The sequence below is a fragment of the Cyprinodon tularosa genome, unplaced genomic scaffold (genome assembly GCF_016077235.1).
Source record: "Cyprinodon tularosa strain WSP-4 unplaced genomic scaffold, ASM1607723v1 ctg125, whole genome shotgun sequence".
NCBI lineage: Eukaryota > Metazoa > Chordata > Actinopteri > Cyprinodontiformes > Cyprinodontidae > Cyprinodon > Cyprinodon tularosa.
In genome coordinates, this window is record NW_024038059.1 from 993,010 (window position 1) to 1,012,187 (window position 19,178).

Here is a 19,178-nt window from a genome sequence, read left to right on the forward strand (position 1 = left end):
AATGTATTTGTTGTGAATGCATGCTGGGCTGCTTTATTGGAGCCAGTATACAGCCTTAAAATGTTGTCCATTAGCGATTCCAAGCACAGCTTGCTCAAGCAGATACTTGGTAAGCTGCAGTAGATTGCTTTCGGCAAAAAAACAAAACAAGTGTTAATATAAAACCTGAAAATAATTTTGAAGCTTAGGATTTCTGAAACAACAAAAAAACTCGAATCAATCACATGACTGAAGGAACAGTGTGTTGGATTTTATGAATGTTTCAAACTCATTACACTGCTTATAGGTGTATAACTGAAGATTGTTCTTTGTTTTTCTTGCTTGTCAGCAAACTTTCTGCCTCACAAATTGTACTTATTTTAAACTAAAATATTGCTTTCATTAGGCTAGTCGGGTTTAAAAATGTACTCGGGCTTCCCTTATATTTTCTAAAGGCAAATGCTTTCTTCAAACATATATTAAATATTCCTTTTTCAAAACCGCAAGCATTTTCCATCCTTGCATCGATCCAATTTAAAATCATTTAAATTATATCCTGAAGAAACTGACAGTGTGTAATATTTCCAACTTGTATCTTTCGTTGTGTGTAACAAAACAGAACATGAAATTTCCTCTGATTGTTGCTGCTTGGCGCTGTTCTCTTCACTAAAAGTTGGCAAAAATGCTTCTCATCCTTTCAGAACTGTCATTATTATCAATATGATTATTTTTGTGATTTTATTTATTACCCCACAATGTAAGTGCAAGAAAACAAAATAAAATAGCGCACACAACCAATGTATGGGGGGCTTAGTCCTCGACGCGGGCGGCCCGGGTTCGAATCCGGCCTGTGGTCCTTTCCCACATGTCTCTCTCCTACCCCCTTTCCTGTCAGCCTACTGTCCATAAAAATGAGCCATTAGTGCCGTAAAAACTCAAAAAAGAAACAAAAAGATTTCATTGTGAGCCACTTTTAGAAAAATATGAGGTTATTCATAATTTTATACAAGGTCCATTCTGCTTTAATTAAAAAAAAAATTTCAACACCAAAACCTTATCTATATAGATAACACAGGATATGATGTCTTTTTAATTTTAGCTATACTTCAGTTGCATTCCAAGATAATTTTAGGAGTAAAAAAAAAAAAAAAAAAAAAAAAACAACAACAAAAGGGGCCCTAATAAACACATCTAATTTCAAATTTGTCACAAAATATTTTTGTTTATATTACCACAGATAACTAATTTGTGACACAGACAATACTGATTTCATTGTTTGGGAATGTTTCTAAACTGTAAGAACAACAACTGTCATAAAGTTAAAAAAAAGTCATTAAGGTTACGATGTTATAAAGATGGACAGAAAGCAGTGAAACATTGTTCTTTGTTTATAACTGTGTTAAACTCCTAATTATTCATATATATATATATATATATATATATATATATATATATATATATATATATATATATATATATATATATATGTGTGTGTGTGTGTGGACTTATTTATATAGGGTTTCATTCAAACTTTTATTGTAAAACTCTTTGCAGATTTTGCTACATATGGTTCCTTCTACTGCAGCAGTGCTGCTTTAATGTTGAGACATAAACTGTGAAACAAAATACATATCAGATTATTTTATTGTATAAAAAAGATATATTCTCACTTCAAACACTGTTAAAGTGTATAAGTGGAATGGATTTTTATTTAGCTGGTGCAATCTTGAACTGTTGACGAAAGCAAAAAGCAGAATTTGGATCAGGACTGCAGTTTATCCAAGAACATAATTCAAATGTCTGAAAATGAATTTAATCAGAGCTTGAATAACTATAGTCGATAAAATGTGTCTTCTAGGAAGATGCTCACAGCAGCTGCACCAGTAACTGCGTGTTTGATACATTCAATTTAAAAGTCAGTGTATAATCAACAGTCCTGGATAATTGTGATTTCTTTAATCAGTAACTCGGAACATCAATGTGGTAAAGTGTTTTAATTTAACCAGTTAAAATCTCTTAAGAATACTTTGATGAGGCTATTAATCTGCACAAATATGGTAAAAGCAGAAAACCTGGCTTACATAAATAGATATTTCTAAGATTGATGTTTTTAATGAACGTTTTTTAATAGAAATTGTGCAAAAATATTCGGTCTAGGTGACTTCCTTTTAATGTTTTAATTACAAACAGACTATAAAACGCTTTATGCATAAAGTCTTACCTCTCTCACATGGTTGGTTTTGTGTTTGATTTCTACTGTATTTTTACTGGTTTAACCCTGGATTCTGCAGTGGAGATGCAGGAAAAAGAAAAAGAACTACCCTGTTTCTGCAGTGGCGAGGCACCATATTTGTATCATTTATGTGGCGCTGCAGTAAACAACAGATACTCCAGTATTTTCTTGTTAAAGTTTGGGTCATGAAAGATGACCTGGCAGACCACATGCCATGTGATGTTTTTTACTGTTGGTCTTTCAGCCTCTGTGGGATACTGTCTGCTCTGAAAACTGCTGTGGAAAGCATCTACTACTCACTGACCTTCTGGAGTTTGCTCCGTCTCATAAATTTACATAATAGCTTTAAATATTTTATTAGGTTTTTTTAAACTCTGTTTGGACTTTTAAAATGCAGCTTAGGCATGCGGGGGTTAAAAGACAAAGACAGAGGTCACAACTTAATGAATTACAGGAAACAAGAGGATGACTGCATACAAAATGTTTCCTTATAATTATTAGTATGTCATTGTTTTTATTTTGCTCAGTTTTAGGCATTTCACGTTTCACTGTAATTAACTTAATCAGTGAACTTCCCACTCAGGTAATGCTTCTTAGCCATGTCAACTAATATTTGTTACAATTTGGTTAAGACCATCCCTCAGTCATTAGCAGTCACTGCAAACCATTATTGAAAGGAGAAGGGGCCTTGACGTTTTATACAGTCAGAAAAGGCTTTCAGCCACTCTGGATGGCCTCGTGTTAAGAGCTAGGGTTGTCAAAAGTATCGATACTCAAAAAAGTATCGAGTACCAGTCGCACCTAAACAGTCATTCATCTAAAGTGCAGAATAGAGGAAAATGCACTTTCTGAAAACTGTGATTGAATAATTCTACGCAGTTTTCAGTTTCAGACTTTTTTTTGTAACAGATGCAGCTGCTGAGAATTATTTTTGTTTCTTAACCGGTTTGGCTAGTGTCATTGTTATGTGTGCAAAGCATAGCCAAGTAAGGAAAACTTAATTTTAATTTTGTAAGTTTTTTTATCAAGCTTGCTAAATACTGTGCACAGCAAACAACCTCAAAATTTTGTTCTTATTGTTTATTGTATTTTTTTATTGTATTTTAATTATTAATCAAAATATTTCTGTTGAAATTGTATCCTTGTGGTATCGAAAATGGTATTGAGTATCGAATATTTTCCTTAGTATCGGTATCGAGTTGAAAAGTTTAGTATCGTGACAACCCTATTAAGAGCAACCAACTACTTCTTGTGCTTTATTAGTTTACCTGTGGAGCACTGCAGAAAACTAATTCAAATTTCAGTCAAACCAGAACTTTGGACCAGCTTAGGATTCCCCTTGTAGAATTTACTATAATATGAACTCATATGTTTAAAGAAAATGTGTTTCAGTTACTTTATTTGAAACAAAAATTGGTAATTATTCTTAGAGCTGCTGAAATGATATGTGAATTAATATATGTTAAGTAATCTATGTGATTTGAATAAATACAGCTAAGTTCAGTAGTCCCTTTGGTATCCCAGTCTTTTAACTGAAGGACAAATTTAATAATTTCTGAAATCGTAACATTTTTAATCCCCATTATTTAGCACTTTACAGCATGAAATACTTTTTTATAGTGCAGTTTATAAAATATATGTTGGATATGTTTGGAAAGCTTAAATGATCTTTATCTATAAACAAACACATTTTTTATATAATAAACTGTATAAATAGGGCTTAAAAGGTGCTATATTACGTGCTGTACAGATTTTTAAAATTTTCTGTAATTTTCTTGAGGTCTGCAATTTTTGCCCGAATCCATCTTATTGCTGACCTCTAAAGCCGGGCACATACTGCATGATGTTTTGCCCTTTTCCAGCCAATTCTCCAGTCGTACGAGAATTTTTCGATCGGCCGACTTTCAGCCTCATGGCGCATCGAGCATCATGTAGTAAACGGGGTGACTAGGGGCGATCAGCTTTCTTGCGACCACCTCCTGATCAGGAATCATAAGGCCGGGAGAATGTTTGAAATTCAGTCGGCGGTCATAGGGTGTTCATCGGCAAATGCTGCTATTGAAGCAGAGCTACAAGCCGATTTAACAGAACCTTGCCTGTGCAAACAAGGGGGTTCTTCTTCTTCTTCTTCCAGAGTGACGAGTCCGACCAGCACCATCTCTTGGAGTCCTATGTGGGGTGTTTGTACGCGCAGTGTGAGCAGGTAGATCGCATCAGAGCGTCGGGTCGTACAGTATAAGAACAAACATCTTGAGCAGTGAACTTTTAAACCCCGAGGATTAGTTTTACAGTTTGAGTGTATGTGCGGCTTAATGGTCTAAATGTGGCTACTGTGGCTTAATTTTCCTGTTAGTTGAGATTGTACAACTTGGTACATGTTGATATTATCAGCCAGTGGAAATACTGGTGCATGTGACTTCAGAGTTATGACCTGGAAAGTGGAGTGACCTTATCTCTAAAGTGTTAGCATTTCAGTTTCCTGCATATGAATGCTAGCATTTTAACCAAAATTATTGCATAACTAACAAAAACAATGATGGGAACATGGCTCCACATGTATTCTATTTTATCAATACAAACTGGAAAGTACCATAATGCCATCTTACTTAGGCACACTTCACCATTGCGATTGACAGCAGTAATTCCTTGCATTTCTCAGGTGCACATTTTATCACCTAACAGTTTGCATATAATTTTATTCTAGGTACTATGATGACTCATTTAGTCATAAGTCATCATAGTCTTCCTCCCCACTTAACGCTCTCTGCTCATCTCCAAACATGGCCATGTCCCAGCTCTCCCCTCTTTGGTGAGAATTTTCCTAAATTTGTTTGGGACCATTGTTTAAATGGCAACATTGACACAAACAATAATTTTAACATTTTAAAATTTTGAGATAAAAAAATATAAATAATTTACAGCTCAAACATTAATGTACCACGTGTTCATCAGAGTTTTAAAATATTTAAATATGTCAATAAAAAATTTACATTATTCACTTTAACATTAAAGTTTAAATATTATACTTAAATGACTTTATGCCCTTCCATTTAGGGAATTAAATTCCCTGTCTCTCTGCCAACTTCCAGCTACTTATGCCTCACAGCTTATGAATATAACAGCAGTGAAGCATGATTTCAAAATAAACAAATAGATATGTTGCAAAGAACTTTCCCCTATAATATGTTACCTTTTTTTTTTTTTTTTTTTTTTTTTTTTTGACTCCAAACAAAGTTTTTAGTTGGCTGCGATAAAAGTTTGAGATTCAAAAAAAGGATCTTATTCATGGAGATGCAGAATACTGTTTGGTATTCCTCATTCATCCAATGTTTGATGAGAAAAATCAACAGTACTACCTTTATGTGTCACATGTACTTAAAAGATGTTCAGTTAACAAGGAAACTAAATGTAAGCTCAGTTTAAACACTCTGATTTAGGTGACATTTATTTCTCAGCTTTTTTTTTAAAGCTCTTTCATTTTAATTGAATGTTTCCAGCTCTGTGTTTAATTATTTCTCTAAATCCGTAAACCTTATTGTGGTTTGTGCATCTCTGTAAATAGACTGAGAGCAATCACATGCCATTGACTCCAGTGTAGTGTCCATGTGTGAATACAACTTAATGTAATTATATATTAGTCAAAATGTTAAGCTATATATAAATCATAAATTTATATTGTATGTAAATTAAACTGATATTTCATTATCACTGTTAAAAAAATTATTAAACCAATTAAAGATTGTTTTTAGTTGGATCACAGTGAGGTCTATTTACAAATTATTTGATTAATAAGAAACCTAAAAATGAACATAAGACAAAGACTATTATAGTTTCAACAGGCTATTATTACAGAGAGAAAGGAATGATATCTAAGATAAGATGTCAAAATTTTAAGTTACCAACTGTTTCTTTGGAGTTTAGTGTAACTTACCCCTGTAAAAACATAGGCCCTCAGAAAAACACTGAAAAATGCCACCAAGGTGGTTGATGCCAAGAGGCCCTAAGATGCTGTACTCTCACAGCATCTTAAGGATGCAGTAACAGCTTTTTGCAAAGCCTGTAAGTAATGGAGTATGTGTGAAAGATCAGTGGTCTAATTGATAATTTTTGCATATGCACAAAACTGGGCCTTAAACTCATAAACGGCAATTTCAAGGCAAAAGTTGTGATCCGTCAGAAACAAAGAGAAATAAACCCACCAAACTGAAATGTAGCTTAGTTGCAAGGTACTAAAGGAGTACAAATAAATATGGATAATCAGAATTTCATGGTGTATATATAAGATTAGGTATACATTTAAGAATTACATTAACATTTTTAGACTCAAATGGGAGGAAAATGGACATGGCTTTAGGCCTCAGTTTAATAACAACCACAGATTATCCACAAGAGATTAAGAAACATCTAACATAATAATCTGATATAGCCAACTGTTTTTTGCATATATTGAATTATTTATATAGCTTGGCTGGCAGCTTATTCAGATTTGACTTTTTTATTTTATTTATTAGTTACAGAAGTTATTTATTCTGTGGTTTCTGGCAGCCGGTTCTTTCCAGTGAAACGTCCCTTAAAGACGTTAAACATAGCCATTAATTAGTTAACACTTTGCATGGTGCCTTTTAAGGAACATTATTTTGTAAATGTATCCATGAAGCTGAGATATCACAGCCAGGGCAAAGCAGAATACTGCCTGACATCTTGGATGGCATTGCTAACACGATCCATCCATAAATCAGATTCTGTTTCCATTTATAATTCTTTTTATTTCATATGCCTCTACTGTGGTTAACAAACATATTTTTATGACTCTCCTTTATCATCACAGATCTATATCAGGCTTATTTAAACTGCACTTTTCTCCCTCATGACATTAATTAGCTGGCTCATTTAAATATACAATTATATTCACACACTGCTTTACATTGGCCATCTGTGGCTCAGTGTGCACATCTAGAGGGCTGAACACAAGGTGGAGTTATGTGTACACGTGTGATTGATCAATAAAATTAGCACTTCTCTGTGTGCGTGCACACAGTTTGATAAATCTGAAATATCTTTTTTCATAGTTTTAGTATAGATCCAACTCAGTCTTTGATAAGTTAGACACGAGGTCTGAAGTGTCTGTTTCTACTACTGAAGTTTAACTTTTATAGCCGGCTTATACCATTTACTTTATGCAAATACATTATTTACTTCTAGCTGCTGCAGTTATTTAAACATCATATCCATTGATGGAGCTTTAACTTGGTTTGTTATATGTTCTGGTCTTTTTTTTGGTATGAAAGAAATTTGTAATTTATTTTCCACAACTATCCAAAGAAATTCCATGTTTAGAGTTTCTATGTACAGTAATAATGAAATATATTTGGGTGAACTGCTTTTTCTACATACTTTATCTGTAGTTCTTTAGAATCAGGCTTAATCAGTTTTATATTTTACATTCAACTGCTTCCTCTTTATTTTACTTTTTCTTGTACTCAAAAAAAAAAAAAATTCGAAGAGCCATAAATTGGCTACTGGTAACTTTCTGTTTATGTTTAATTTACTTCAGCACTTGTCCATCTATGTAAGACATTTCCCTGCCCATGTTTTGCTCTCCTCGTCCCTGTTCATAATTTTCTTAAAAGCAGGGTTAACTTTAGTCAAAGTGGGCGAACAAAAAAGGATTTTATTTACGAGTGTTATTTTCAGGGTCAGCACAATGAATAAAATGGACCTTGTTCTTTTTTCCCCCAACCTCTCTTTAATGTGTCTCCATTCATTGCTTGTTGACCTTCTGTTGTCTGTAGCTGAAGATGGTCAGTAGGAAATGCTGTAAACAATGTGTTTCACCTATAAACTGCTACATGTGCATTTCTGTTCATCTAGAGCAGGTGAAAAAAAAAAGTGTAAGTAAAGTAAAAAGATATATTTTTTCCAGATTTTAAAATTAGATAAATCTAACCTTGTGTGCATGAAACACATGAGGTAAAATACTTTGCTAAGTTTGCAATTGCCAATCAATATTCTACTGTGAATTACAACATTTAGACAAATGACTTGAGTGGAGCCTGAACATAAAAGAATGAACAAGCAGGGTTTGCTTGGATGAGAATGCAAAAGCAAATTTAAAAATAAATAAAACATTTGGCAGTAAAGTGTGTTAGCAATGTTGCATCTTAATCACCTGAGGATTTTTTTTTTTTTTTAACACAGCTTTGCAACGTATGAGAAATGAGAAGAAAATAACACTGTTTAAGAATAGAACTGTGTTTGGTGGATCAACACAAACACCCTGTGCTAATTGTGAGGCAGCCAAATACTGTAAATCAACAATAATTTTTTTCTGGTTACTAAAGTGCTTTTTAGTCAGTGGTCAGGCAACTTGTCCAATAGCCAAAGCTTTGAAGAATTCATCAGTAGAACAGCTCAACAGTCAATAAACATGATTTTTTATTTCGTTTTGACAGTCCAAAAAAAGTCCAAACCTCAAATAGAATATTGTTAAAACTGTATAAGCAAAATGCACACACATTTCTCTAGAACATACAGGTACTTTGAGTTATGTTTTCTGATGGAGGTTAGGTGATGTACTGTACGGCCAAGTGGTCCTGAATGCAGGTGTGACACAAGGTGGTAAGTAAGCTGTTAATGAAGCTATGATGAACAGTGTAATTTTATCCAAACTAAAAGCCCTGAGCCATAGAACCCCTACAAACACCCGGTGAAGATGTTTCTATTTATGAAGTGTCTATGTGACCTCAGGTATTCAGTATTCCAATTAAATGATTTTTAGTGACATCATTGGATGCATGTCAACACAGTTGAGCCCTCCCACGCTAAGGTTTTCCTAGGTAGTATGAGCAAAGGCTTGTCAATAAGTCTGTGGTGTAGAAAATATTTTCAAAACTGGAGCAGTCCAGCAACCTACGTGAAGTACTTTTACAGTGTGAAGTACTTACAAGGAGTCACTCTATAACCCTCAATACATAGGAAGGTCGACAGATGGAAAAGATAAAAGAAATCAAAGACAAAAGCTGCAACCATACATTATAAGAGATACTTTTATTTGGTTTGATTTTAGACTGCAATAATCTCTTTTTTTTTTTGCAGTAAATCAGAAAAATAATTTCACCTTGGGAGGTGGTTCTCTTCCAGCTGTCACTTATTCTTTGTTTCTTTCTGTTAAAAAAACAAGCTGGACAACCTGGTACAACATGGACGTCTCTTCATCTTAAAAAAAACTTTGGATGGTGGACAGAGAAAATATATTATATTGACAAGTGAACATTGGGCATGATTTTAAATTACTACTGATTTCTTCAATGTTCTTTGGCTATTATAAAAAATATTCCATTTAAAAAAATACTCATAGGACATTTACTCAATCTTTGCTCTTATCATTACTGTTTACCTCTTAAATTTTATTTGATAGACTCAGCATAGACATTCTGTTGATATTAACAGAAGCTAAATGGCTTGAACTTAAATATGGACACTTAACAGCTTTAGGCTTGGACAGGACAGGAGGTTATGCTTTCAAAACATTTTTTTAGCTTAACAAGAACAAGCCAAAATAAAGTATCCAAACTAAAGCAATGTATGTGTATATTATAATATTATGTGTATATCAATGGCATAGTGAAATCTGCACAGCTTAGAATCTGACTGCAAATCTGAAACAGTATTTTTTGATCTTATCAAAGACTTGGATATGTTTTTCGTACTTAAGTGACAATAACAGCAATAGGCAAACAAATATTCACTGTGTATATTGAAATGCCAAATTAAACTCAGATTATAATGATTGATTTGTTGTTTAAGTTAACAAATAAGCTAATCTAACTTCGAGAAAATCCAATTTGTAGCTTCTTATTTAAGTGTTATAGCACTGGCTGCCAGTCCCTGCCTCATAGCCCTGGTTCTTTTTTCCTTTCCTGTTTATTTTGCATCCTTGAATAAAAATATTGGATTTAATCGCCAGACATAAGTAATTGCAATCCTTTTATGTTAAGAAAATAAAAGGCTTACTGCCATGTGGCAAATGGAAGTGAATGTATTTGCAGTTGACAGTAGGTAAGATTGTGTATGAGTCTGTTAATGGATCTTTGTTTTTCTATGGAAAATTATTTATATAATGTTTTGTATATTCATCCTAAATTCATCCATGTCCTGTAACTTTCAAAGATAATGAATAAAAGCGGCTGTAATATTTAACAAATGCTTCTGCAATAAGATGATGTTCAGTGTTCATAAAGCAGAAAGGCACTCTGGGTTGTAGATGACATTCAGTGATGGATTTGATGGCCTTAGATTAGGGCCGTTTTGCAGGTCGTTAAAATTCTGTTTCTGTTTCTCATTTGACCTCCATTTTTGAAGGGTCCCAAGCTTAAGCTCTACTCATTTAATTCTCCAGCCCTGCTTTATCGGTGAAATGACTCCGATACAAAATATGTCCTGTTGTAAAGCCAGTTAGTTTTGTATAGATTTTGTACTGTAAGAATACAAATATAAAGGAAAAGATTTTATTAGGAATTTTTTAGTTTTTCTACTTTCAGCCAGAAACAACTAAAATAATAGAGGCAATCAAAAATAATAGAGATCAATGTTTTAAATTATTCTTGTATATTAGAATTGGCAAAACTGTACATTCTGGTTTAGAGAGAGCTTATTTAAAACCTTTTAGAAGATTGTCTGACTCAAAAATATTTAAAATTGCATTTTTAATTGCTGTTTGATCCTTCTGGAATTTTGGCACTCAGGTTACCTCAATTGATATAGATATTGTCTGAATTACCCTTTTTAAAACCCTTCATTAGATTTTTTTTTTCGGTTAGAGGCTCTCTTTTCGTACATTTTCCTCCTAATTTTTAACAGTCTGTGGCTGAAAATGTTTTTTGGGCTTACTCTTTTTTTTTTATTCCTCTAAGAGAGTCCTGGCGCATAATTATAGCAATGTAGGAACCAGGAGCAATTGATTAAAAGCTTAGTTAATTCAAGGGGCTTCATGTGTAAAAAACTTTCTGTTCAAAAACATGCAGTTAAATTAATTTGCAGGACCCATGCAATCTTTATAAATCTTCAATAAAAAACAAAAACCCTGCCCAAAAAATAAAATGTGGCTCTGTTTTATTAATTTTAACTGAAGGAGCCTCGAACATAATTTTTTTTCCCTCGAGTTTTAGCTTTTATTCAGAGATGGTGCTGCTCTGCTGATACATGGATGGCTTACTAGCTGGTTTAGATTTTCCAGCGCAAAAAGAGGCGGTAAGATTTGACTTGTCCGTTTGAGCAAAGGACTTTTGGGTACTTAACAGAAACCTTGAGTTTTTCCCCATATAGACTAAATCCATATGTTGTTGTTCAGATAGACAACCTTCCTAAAGAAAGCTTGAGGGTCATATTAAGGTATTTATCATTATGTTGTAAAACATTACAAGGATCAACATTAAATCAATTATTTATTGTAATTCAGTGGCTAGACAGTGCTTTCTATTTTCTATTTTGATCCATTTTGTTTTAGTTTGTCACTGCTTTCATTCAATAAGTTGTTGGTTGGCTGTAATAAAACTCCCAGAGGTTTGTCTCTGTAAAAGCCTAACACCATTGTCGCCATGGTTACTTTGACATGCTCTGGGTGCCTCCGGGGTATTTAGATTACTTTGGATATTAATTTTTGTAGACGGGCACTTGGCATTTCAAGCAGTTGCTTTTATTTTATTCCCAACAAATTTCCAGAATCCTCCCTTTGACCAATTTTTATTATTAAAATCTGCTCACTGTTTTATGCATTACAACCCCAGACCTTCCACCCTAATTTAAAGATAAGATGTAGAGTCAGAAAAACAACATGGCCAAAGTTCCAACCATATTATCTATCACTTATTTAAAAAAACAAAACAAAAAAAAAGTAATATGTGGACGCACTGTATATACTTTATATAACCCTTGCACCTTTTTCTTCCTTTGGCTATTCTTCTTCTTTGACTGTTAAAGCTGATGTAACAAGTACAGTACATTTCTCCTCTGTGAGATGAATCAAGCCTTCAAATAATCACAAATGGTGGATTATGTGTTTCAGTACAACCAGGAAAAGAAAATTATTCCCAAGTCCAGAGTTTTTCTGTTCAGCTTTTTAACCATATACTGTATCCAGTATATATAAAACTGATGGATAGTGGATGAAGCTGGTGAGCAATCCTGGTCAATAAAACATGCTGTTTAACATGATAGAATAAAATATCTATTAACTGGATATAGAATTGTGAACTTTAGGTCTTGATCTGAGATATTAATGAAGAGAGTTCACCAGTTATATTACCAGTTTTATTTCAGTAACAATATGCATGTTTCCATTGACAGTTGACCACAGCACATTTAAGGTCATCAGGTCAGTTTTTTAAGCAACAAACACAACTTTTCTATTTATTTGAGGCAATATCTAGAGCGAGGCCTCACTCATTCACTTAGCTGCTCTACCAGGCAGTAACATGTTTGATCTGTTTTACATAAATATCAAAATATCAATGTCTGGTACATAACCCTCTCTTGGCAACTCACAAGTTCTTGTGTTTCTCTGCACCAAGTAATTAAAGGCTATCTGTTATAAAATAACTGTGGAAAGATGTTTGCAAGAAGCTGAAGAGGCTCTGCAAGTTTGTTTTTAAGGTACAGTTTGGATTAGAGTTGGCCAGTCAAATACAGATGACATGAATGTCATGCCTGCTGGTCTGTTCGCTTTCGTGTGGGGAGTAATCCACCCTCTCCAGAACAAACCCAGGATAACTGGTGACCAGAACGAACTGCTGAACGAGAACAATAGTGTATGTCCAGTTGGGGTTAGCCCTAGACTCCCTAAGGCCTTTCTAGACCTACTACGTGTAATCTGCCGAACCTCCTCAACTTCAGGGATAAATCATTAGAGGATTTTACCGTAGTTTTGAAGACATCCTGCCAGGCAGCCTTGTTTCAATACCAAAGAAACTTGTCTGTTTGTTTTGAACGTTTAGCAACTTCAGCCATGAAATTCTTTATTGAGAGAAAGTCCTGTTAGTTATCTAAGTAAGCAAGCCAGCACTTTTCTGGATACAGTTTGGATAACACAGATAAAATGGAGTTGAAAACATTACCATATACCTTCTTTAGAAAGCCCAAAGTCATCATGCTCTGTGTTTTATCCAGTGCATTTAATAAATTTCAGACTTTTTCCAAATCTGCAGATGAAAGGTGTGGATACATTAAACATTTCTTCCTGAAAAATACGTATGTGACTAAAATGTTGTGTGTTCGACTGGGGGGTGGGTTTCAGAGGGGGTTCTGAACCATTCTTTGAATTGGTTTTATGCTTTTTAGGAAGGGCTGATGTGGTTACTGTGAAATGGAAACAAATTTCCAAAATAAGTTGTGACGTAAAAAATTATTTGCCTCATATGATTTATCAGTTGTTTCCTTTCTCTGCTTCTTCCCAGATATTTCCATGAAGGGAATTTTTAAGTATTGATTTAACCAAACTTTATACTTTGCTTAGCCTGGTTAATTCATTTCAAACCAGGTGATGGAAACGTTTCTACATAGTATCGTCCTTTATGTTTTGTTTTTTTGCTTCTTTACTGAAACTATATGATTATATCAACTGAAAAATGGATGCATAGAATGTTGTTTAAAAAAAAAAGTCATATCCGATTTTTTTTTTTTTTTACCAAATGCAATGAATAAAAAAAATTTTCATTCGTTTAAGTTTCATATTAAATATGACAAATGACATACATCACTTTTATTTCAATCATCTCCTTTGGGAGGTGACCTTAATTTAAAAGACAACGAAATTCAAGCTGTAGAAATAAATAAAACAATGTTTCACAATGAACCATGAAAATATTTAAATGATTACTGCTGGTGATGTTACTCAGTCGGCTAGTTTATCAGTTATAAGTACACATCTAAGAACATAAAGGGATTGTGGAAAGAAAATCTTTTTTTTTTTTTTATTACATCTTCATAAAATCAAAATTCAATTATTTGATCAATTCTATTAAGCCCCAGATGTCACATATATTGTTTTTTTTTTATAATGATTCCGATGAGCGATCCTCTAACTTATTTTGCTTCAATGTGGAATTGTATGTGTAAAGCTGCTCTCAGGCTGTTCTATCATCCTTACCTTCTTATTTCTCTCCACCAGGTCCAGGTAGAGGATGTGGAGAATGAAGACAAGAGGTACACCCTTTTCCAGGAGATGTTGGCTGGAGCACAGAAGTGGGAGGACTTTCAGTTGATCATGCTTCTTCTACAAGCATGGCCGCCCATGATGAAAGAGGAAGTGTAAGTTTCACTTTTGGTGAATCTGCAGCTCACTAGTAGGATGAGAAAATCAACACCTATCTTATGTGTTATTGTGCTACAAGAGCCAAAATTTGACTTTCAGTGACTGTTGAAATATAAACTGTTATATTGTGCAAAGAGAACAGGCGAGGATATATAGTACAGATAGGCCATGACTTTAAAAAGATTGAAAGATGGTGTAATATTCCCTCATTTTTGTAGCATTTCTCTAAGGGTATTAAACTGTGGCTTCTTAAAGTTATTGTTTAAACCTAGCCAAGGAAAATCTACCAAAAGAACAGAGGAAGCCAACCTATGATAAATCACATTTTCCAGTGAATGTTAGATGTTTATCAGGGGAGGAGGCATTTAGGGAGGAAGACCATCTGGCAGAGACAGCATGTTGCTCTGGCTAGAGCTTTGATATAACACTTATTGCATTGGGGCATCTCTGGGCACAGCTTCACACTAACAAAATCTTTGAGTAAAGTTTCAGCCAGTTTAGTTTCCTGTTGGCTCAGACAAAGTCAGCAGGCAGGTGGAGTATGTTCCGCTGAGGTTTATATCTTTAATTGTTCATTTTGAACTTTTGCACATTTACAAACAGCTTTTTAATCTAACAGTTTGAACCTGTTGGTTGTAGTTGTCCCTACCCACCTGCAATGATGTATTCTCAGAGGGACTTACCACCTCTTTAAAACATGTTTTAGGTTCCAGGCGTTGTTGTTGTTTGTTTAAATTTTTTATGTATTTTTTATAAGCAAAGTAACATACAGTAGTAGCTGTTTAAAAGTTTCTCTTCAAGCCGAAAGCCAGCAGGATGGCCTCCAATTTCAGCCAACTTCCCTTCAAGCACCAGCCTCTGGAGTTGCCCTATTTAAGTTCAACCAAAAAAGGGAGCATCAAAATGATCAAAAATTTTGAGAATCTTTACCAAAGACTTCATCCATGCATACAGTTTGTTTTGTACATAGCCTTTTTTCTCGTTTCAAGAAAGAGAATAAAAAAAAAAGTGTTTTTAGACAGCACTTTTTTTCCCCCAAAATATAATATTCCATAAAAATATATATAAAAAAAAATCATCATGATGCCAGAAGTTTTGACCACAAAATATATATTTTTTTTATTAAGATTGCTTTTTGTGCAGCTGAATAATATAGAGACAAAATTGTCCCCATAGATCATATTCTGTATAACAAAATGTTCAAATTCATGGGTGGAGGATATGCACATGTAAACATCTACCAAATTGAGAAATCTATTTTGTGGCAGCTTTTTGGTCTCTTTAAGTACTTCTAAAGGTCCGGTGCAAACTGATGAGCAAAAATGTCGGTGGTCATTGTTGCCACATAGGAGGCGTTGAAACAACGCCACAGGATGGAGAGATATTCTGTGTGCATGTAAACATATTTTGACTGTCAAAACTAACATTAGTAGAATAACGTTAGAAAAGGAAAAATGTCTAAAGGATTAAGTTAATGCACCAGGATAACAGACAATCTTTTTATAATTAAACCAAATCGGAAAAAAGTTAATAAAAATATAACATTGAAAGAGGAAGAATGAGTACACATTTCTTTGCAACAGGAATTCTATTTTGCACAAAGCATGGTATTTTTATTTCTTTTGTTTGGAGCACTTTAAGAACGGCTATGGGTTTTAATATGAATATTTTTTGAAATATTATGTTTTCTGGATGATTATCAGTATTACCTCTATCTCTGTGGCTTTGAACATTATCTTTCTGTGTCGGCCACTCTCAAACTGCCTGTGGAACATTCAATCTGCTCGTTTCAATGACTGAAATCAGATCTGTTTACATATCTGACAATTTAAGCAGCAATCTTTAAAGATGTCCAACAACACACCCTCTTATTGCACGTATTAAAAAAAAGAAAGTTGCACAGGGACTTAAGAACCTTTGACGTTGGAATCTTTGAAGATCATCCCTAAGATGTCAACAACAAAAATACCATTGAAATGATTCATTATTTCGGGAAAACACATTTTTCAAATTGTTGTCTAATAGACTTGGAGTACAACAAATTTAGCAGTTATCAGATGATTTATTCTTTTTTTTGTGGTATACTTAAGTTATAAATTGGCCATCACTGTTTGTGAAATATGAAAAAAGTTTTAGGTTTTACAATGACTTTAATAAGGGAGCCTGTTCATCCTCATCATGTTTTGTAAAGAGCTTGTTTTCTTTTTTACCAGAAAAAAACTTCTTAATTTAAGTATTCTATAAATTTAATGTGGTTGGCCGTGTGCATGTTTTCTTTTTATGCATACAAAAATGTTCTGTGAAGACGTCTAAACCGAATATATGACAGTAAAGCTTTATTATTCATTTTTATTTCATGGATTCCTATACTTATCTCAACATTAAAATGTTAGATTAAGAAGTGTGATCATTTTGAGATGATTATTACGCTCTTTAAATTCAGATGCTTACATATATTGTAAATATTTTTTTTGTGTTTAGTAACATTGCCCTTAAGCTGTCTGACTTGGGTTAAACATGCTCACTCAGACCTTTCAGCTCTGCAAACAAATTTCCAAGAGATTGAAATAAAGACTTTGTGATATGAAGTCCTAATCCTAGCCTTTGTTTTCTCCAAACCACCAGGAAACTCATTTGGTCATAAGATTTGGATCTTTGTCCATTTGAAAAACTCATATCTGCCTTAGCTTTAATATCCTGGTAGATATCTCATGATGCTCTTTCAGTGCATTTCTTTTATTATTCTTTATCATGATGCCATGTTTTTTTGCAAGAAAAACAATAGTCCAATGTAGCAAGATGTCCCTATAACATGATGCTGACAGCCCTGAACTTTTAACAATGAATGTGGGCTTCTCTGGTTTGCATCTTCACTGCTTTGGGTGGAGTAATTATTTTATGCATATTTGTATAAACAGGCCATCAGGAATTTTTGCATGTTATTGTTACTTTAAAACGGGATTAAGCAAAGGCACACGGCTTCTTGCATACACATTGTGTTCCACTGTAAATAGTGTGTTTAAACTGTTACAGACACGTCTGGATACATGAAGTTGAAAAACTTTTTAAGGATTAGCAAGAGTTTTCTGTAATGTTTATTAACGCTAAATGATGAGATTGCTTTTATGCTCCTCTGTTGTTCTCCATTGACAGTGGACATTGTTCTAATGAATCTAGGGAAAATACAGAGTTTAGATTCACAGTTAAAATTATTTATAATCTGAATTGCTGCAGCGACACTCCTGGTTATATCCAGTAGGTCCAATCCAGTTTTTATTGCTAACTGTAGAGTTTGCTCTATTAAGCCAATAGAACAAGCCAATAAGGTGGTTTTCATGCTACTGGAAGACCGCCATGCAAGCCCACACCCGGGGGTGGGGCAGACGTTTCTGTTGTCCAGATGCCCATCGACTTGGCTTAATTAAGTTGACTTTTTGGTGGATGCCTTAGCTTTTGGGTGCACTTTCTGCACCCAATATTTAGCAAGTTGAAAATCTGTGATAAATGTGGTAAGAGTGATGCATAAAGTTGCAATGAGAGACAGAATGTGTCTCTCTGCATGTGAACATTTTAGGAATGTCAAACAGAACAATGGTAGATATATTTTTATCTAACAATGCCATTTTGGACCTGCATGAACAATACCAGAGAATGGAGAGATATTCATAAACATATTTTGACTGTCAGAAATAACAAAAGTAAAATATTAATATAGACAAAATGCCTACGCAGGTGGCCACAATGTAATGTAGCAGGAGCAGGCAATGATCATACAATTAAACCAAAGCAAAAAAAGAATAATTGAATATTTTGGCATGTTTATTTAAAAAAAAAAATTTACAGCCTGCAAAGAGACGGTGTGTAAACAGAAAACGTGGTACGATAATTTGGGTACATGCCGCCATTTAGACACATCACCACTTAAACATTGAAAAGCTATTGTCGAATAGGCAACATTTCTATAGTTTTATAAACATCCCATCACTCCGATTTTTTTTTTTTTTTTTTGTCGGACTTGCAACACTTTAGCTGTTTATTGTACAAACTAGCATTCCGACAGTTGCATCCGTAGAAAGATCATTGTGACATTACAGCCCTAGCAATCCTCAGAGCACCTGTCTGGGTGTGCTGGTCTTTCCACTCTCAGAAGCTTATTGCGCTCAGCTGCATGTGGTTTAACCCCCCTTTGCATGAGAGTACATGTGCTTACCTGATGTGTTCTGGTCTGTCTCCCTGTATTCCTCATGTTTATTTCCATAAATCATGTGCAAGCATGCCTTTCTTATGTTTGTGTGCAACTGGAGTGACCTACTGGTGTAGTAATACATAAAGTCATAGTGGTGACGATCTCTTAAACTGAGATTTCCAGAAGACCGCCAACATTTGTAAATCCTGCATTCAGTGTCATTCAGAATTGGGCTCTTCAAAGCACAAAACAAAGCACTCTGCTGCATGAATCCAACTTCCTTTTATCTGCTTTCATCCAACTCAACATGTCTTAATACATTGCTAACATGCCTCATATATCCTTCCAGTAGCTTCTCATGTCTGTTTTATTTCCTTCATCGTTTTCAGGGTGCTGTCAGCATGACCTGGTGGATTTATAAGATGATGGGATGTTTGGGTTTCAGCCTGTCAACCACACATCAGGCCCAGTCA

The 19,178-nt window shown here is 34.3% G+C and overlaps 1 protein-coding gene across 1 annotated transcript in view; it reads left to right on the forward strand.

Annotated features, from left to right (window-relative positions):
* Nucleotides 1-19,178, forward strand: part of nbas (NBAS subunit of NRZ tethering complex) — a 241,803-nt gene that overhangs the window by 192,340 nt on the left and 30,285 nt on the right. Inside the window, exon 50 of the mRNA XM_038276549.1 lies at nt 14,376-14,515. Coding sequence (XP_038132477.1) covers nt 14,376-14,515 — 140 coding nt within the window. The remainder of the gene's footprint in view (nt 1-14,375; nt 14,516-19,178) is intronic.